Here is a 5,076-nt window from a genome sequence, read left to right as displayed (position 1 = left end):
TTTTAAAAAAAAAAAAAAAAAAAAAAAGTACTTAAGCACTGTTATTAACCCCATCTCACTAGAGATGAGGAAACTGAGTAAACCGTATAATGAGGTTCCTCATGTAATAACTAATAGAGCCAACAAGTCACCCAGAGTTAGGGCTCTTAACCAGTGCTATGCCGTCCCTTAAAATGAAAAAGTCATTCCTCCCTTCATCAAATTCATATTTAAAATGGGAAAACCCTTGAACCCAGCACGGTGAACATGTTATATACCATGTTGCCATCCTTTCCCTGAGAGCACTACTCCTCTAGGACTCCACGTGGTGCTGCTACTAATGAATTTCTGGCCTCCACTGTCACTCCCCCATGAGTGTATAACTCAGGCAAGGCCCAGGCTCAAATCTCTGAGACCTGAGTGTTTTGTTATATCCCTCAAGAGCAGACATAAGATTGAGCATCCTGGCACCAAGAAAAGTCTGAAATGATGATCATCAAAAAAAAACATGTCAAGAACACACAGTGGGGAAAAACAGTCTCTTCAATAAATGATGCTGGGAAAACTGGATATCCATATCAAAATGGATTAAAAATTTAAATGTAAGACCTGAAACTAGGAAACTACTAGAAAAAAACATGAGGGAAACACTGCATAACATTGATCTGGCCAAGAATTTTTTTGGATAAGACCTCAAAAGCACAGGCAACAAAAGCAAAAATAAACAAGTGAAATTACATCAAACTAAAAAGCTTCTATACAGCAAAAGAAACAATCAACAGAGTGAAGAGACAACCTACAGAATAGGAGAAAGTATTTGCAAACTATGCATCTGACAAGGAGTTGATATCCAGAATATATAAGGAACTTAAACACTTCAACAGCAAAAGAAAACCAAGTAATCCAGTTTAAAAATGGGCAAAAGATCTGAATAAACATTTCTCAAAAGAAGACATACAAATGGCCAACAGGTATATGAAAAATGCTCAATACTGCTAATCATCAGAGAAATGCAAATCAAAACCACAATGAGATATCATCTCACCCCAGTTAGAATAGCTATTATCAAAAAGACTGAAAATAACAAATGCTGGCAAGGATATGAAGAAAGGGGAACACATACACTGTTGATGGGAATGTATATTAGCACACCATTATGGAAAACAGTATGGAGGTTCCTCAAAAAATTAAAAATGGAACTACCATTTGATCCAGCAATCCCACTGCTGGATATAGATATACAGATTATAGAAATAGATCCAAAAAAAATGAAATCATTATGTCAAAGAGATATCTACACTCCTGTGTTTATGGAAGCACTATTCACAACAGCCAAGATATGGAATCAACCTAAATGTCCATCTTACTGATGAATGGGATAAAGAAAATGTGGTATATTTTACACAATAGAATACTATTGAGCCATAAAAAAGAATGAAATCCTGTCATTTGCAGCAACATGGATGCTGTGGATTGAATGTCACCCCAAACTCATTGAATCTTAATCCCCACTGTAACTGTTGAGAGTGGGAAATCCTATTACAGTAATTGAAAGGTGGGACCTTGAAGAGGTGATTAGATAGTGAGGACCATTCCATAGATTAATCCATTTGATAGTTTAATAGTGGTCATGGGCATGGTTCTGATGGCTTTAAAAGTAGAGCACACGAGAAGCTCTCTCTCTCTTTGCGTCTGCCTTTCTCACAATGTGATACCCTGCATCATTGAAATCACCACCAAAGAAGGCCCTCACCAGATGTGTTACCTGACTTTGGACTTCCCAACCTCCAAAACTGTAAGCAATAAATATTGTTTCTTTACAAATTACCCAGTTTCAGATATTTATGTTATAAGCAACAGAAATGGACTAATACAATGGATTAGCCTGGAAGATATCATGTTAAGTGAAATAAGCCAGGCACAGAAAGACAAATACATGATCTCACTCACATGTGAAATCTAAAAAATTATCTCATAGAAGTAGAGTAGAACAGAATAGTGGTTACCAGTAGAGATTGGTCAACTGGTACAAAGTTATAGTTAGATAAAAGGAATAAGTTCTATTGTTCCATTGCACAGTAGGATGACTGTAGTTAACCATAATACAGCATATTTCAAAATAGCAAGAAGAAATGATTTTCAATGCTCTCACCACAAAGAAATCATAAAGTTTAAGGTGATGGATATGCTAATTACCCTCATTTGTTTGTTATACATTGTATACATGTGTCAAAATATCACACCCTACCCCATAAAGACGTACAATCATTATGTGCCAATTAAAAATAAAATAAAGGGCCGGCCCGGTGGCACACTGCAGAGTGCACCGCTTGGGAGTGTGGCGGCGCTCCCGCCGAGGGTTCGGATCCCATGTGGAGACCGGTTCCCGCTCACTGGCTGAGCACGGGGTGGGCGCAACACTGAGGGTTGCGATCCCGTTGCCGGTCCCCGGTATGGGCGCGACACCAAGGGTTGCGATCCCGTTACCGGTCAGTAAAAAAAAACAAAAAGGAAAAAAAATAATAATAATAAAATAAAATAAAACTTTTAAAAAATGGTAATAGAAGTTATTCCAACATTAGGAGTTAGGAGTTCATGTGACTTTTACCACCTTTTTTGTAATGTTCTGTATTATTTTAATTTTTACTTAAATGAACCAATATTTTTAGAATTGGGAAAAGGAAAGCTATTTACATAGAAGAAAGTTACAATTTTTTAATCAAGTAACTTTATGATGATTAAACACAGATTTTCTGAAATGGGAAAATCCTTATCAGCTTTAAAAATTCAAATGTAAAATTAATAGTCCTTATAGATTAAGAGCCAAGGGAAAATGTGATATGTAGTATTACATAATTAAAATTCAACTGACAAGTAAAATACAAAGAAATTTGTCATTTTCAACAAGAATATCTTTTTCGATCACAAAGAAAAAAAATTAAGACTTTATTTTGTTCATTTATTATCATACCAAGTTACAATGATCTATACAGAACTCATTTAATTCCCTTTCTATGTCTTTAACAACTTTCTTCACTAAAGAAAGCATCTGAAAATCCTGTTTAGGTTCAAAAATTAAGTTCGCGGACCCCTCTTTAAAATGATATTAATTCACTGTAAAGGATATTAATTCAGGTAAGAAATAAATGAAATTTAACATCCAAATAAGAACTAGATTTGATTCTAAATTTCTTAATTATTAAAAATACACATTTACTTTATAAGAAAAAGACAAATGGCAGTTTAATTTTAAATATATAGAGAGAGAAAGAGAAAAGGGAATGCTTGCATGCTGTTAGTGGGAGTGTAAACTAGTACAGCCATTATGAAAAACAGTATGGAGGTTCATCAAAAATTAAAAATAGAACTACCATTTGATCCAGTGATCACACTACTATGTATATACCCAAAGGAAATAAAGCCAGTATGTCAAAGAGATATCTGCACTCCCATGTTTATCACAGCACAATTTACCATAGCCAAGATATGGAATCAACCCAAGTGTCCAACAACAGTTGAATGGATAAAAAGAATGGGGTATATCTACACAATGAAATACTATTCAGCCATAAAAAAGAAAGAAATCCTGTCATTTGCAACAATATGGATAGATTTGAAGAACGTCATATTAGATGAAGTAAGCCAGGCACAGAAAGACAAATACCACATGACTTCACTCATATATGAAATACTATTCAGCCATAAAAAAGAAAGAAATCCTGTCATTTGCAACAATATGGATAGACTTGAAGAACGTCATATTAGATGAAGTAAGCCAGGCACAGAAAGACAAATACCACATGACTTCACTCATATGTGGAATCTAAGGGGGAAAAAAGTTGATATTATAGAGGCATAGAATAGAACAATGGTTACCAGAAACTGGGGAGAGAAGGGCCAAGAGGTGGGGAGGAGAAAGAGTTAGGTTGAGGGTAGCCAATGGGTACAAAATTACAATCAGAAAGAAAGAATAAGCTCTGATGTTCTATTGTGCAACAGAATAACTATGGTTACCAGTTAAGTTTTCTATATTACCCAATAGCTAGAGGACAGTTTTTTAATATTTCTGCCACAAAGCAATGAGGTAATTAAGACATTAACTACCTTGACCCAATTATTATACAACATAAATATGTATCAAAATATCAGACTGTCATCACATATTGTACACAAATACTGATAGTCAATTCTGTACCTCACAAATATGTGTAATCAATTGTTTCAATTAAAAAATAAATTTTTTTAAAAAGTAATAAAAACATCAGATCGTACCTCATAAGTATGTACGACTACAATGTGTTTAAGTTAAAATTTTTTTAAAAATTAATATTTTAACAATATTTTTAAAATAAAAATTAATGCAAAAAAATAAAATAAAGTATATATAATACAACTTACCCCATCCAAGAGAGTATTTGACAAATGCATATGGAGATCTTTACGATATGGAAATTCCAGATTTGAAACATGAAACACCGAATTGTCTCTATCAATCATAAAAACTTCATTTGTGCCATCAATCAACATCATATAACTGTAAACAAAACATTGAAAAAGTAATGTTAACAGTACAATATCAAGAATGCGGTCACAAGAAATAACAGCTAAGCTGTTTTTCTTAGACTTTCAAAATCTTGGTGGAGTAATGTTCACTAGAGTCCCCTCTCTCTATTATGCAGATTAAAGTATCACAAAAAACAAATTATTAAAACTTTTTTTCATTTCCTATAGAAAACGCAGAGAATAGGAAAATCTAAATTTTTTATGGACACAATGTAATGTCCAGGAGCAACCTTACGACCCATCTTAAGACAGAATGGTTCTATAATTTTTATTAGATCTTAAACATCAAAGTCTTTCAAAGTTTATAAAACGAACACGCACACATATATAATTGCATTTTATTGGCTCAAAAACTATATGAATTAGCTATTACTCTCTCCCCTTCGAAGTAGAAAAAATAATGAAAAAAATGATTTGCAAATGGCCAGACCTCAAACTATCCAATGCTCTTTCTACCATGCCAGTTAACAAAACAGCTAATCCTTCTCATTCAATATCATGATATAGCCAGATACCACAATTTCAGGTACAATT

The 5,076-nt window shown here is 33.8% G+C and overlaps 1 protein-coding gene across 1 annotated transcript in view; it reads right to left on the bottom strand.

Moving 5' to 3' along the window:
• The window catches only part of LOC103606978 (mRNA-capping enzyme-like), a gene marked incomplete at its 5' end in the record, with an annotated part of 205,564 nt that extends 201,051 nt beyond the window's left edge, over window positions 1-4,513 (bottom strand). The window contains one exon of the mRNA XM_008591541.1: window positions 4,378-4,513. Coding sequence (XP_008589763.1) covers window positions 4,378-4,513 — 136 coding nt within the window. The remainder of the gene's footprint in view (window positions 1-4,377) is intronic.
• Window positions 4,514-5,076: the final 563 nt, after the last annotated feature.

The sequence above is a fragment of the Galeopterus variegatus genome, unplaced genomic scaffold (assembly GCF_000696425.1).
Source record: "Galeopterus variegatus unplaced genomic scaffold, G_variegatus-3.0.2 Scaffold148, whole genome shotgun sequence".
In the NCBI taxonomy this organism is placed as follows: Eukaryota; Metazoa; Chordata; class Mammalia; order Dermoptera; family Cynocephalidae; genus Galeopterus; species Galeopterus variegatus.
This window is presented reverse-complemented; position numbering and strand designations above follow the sequence as displayed.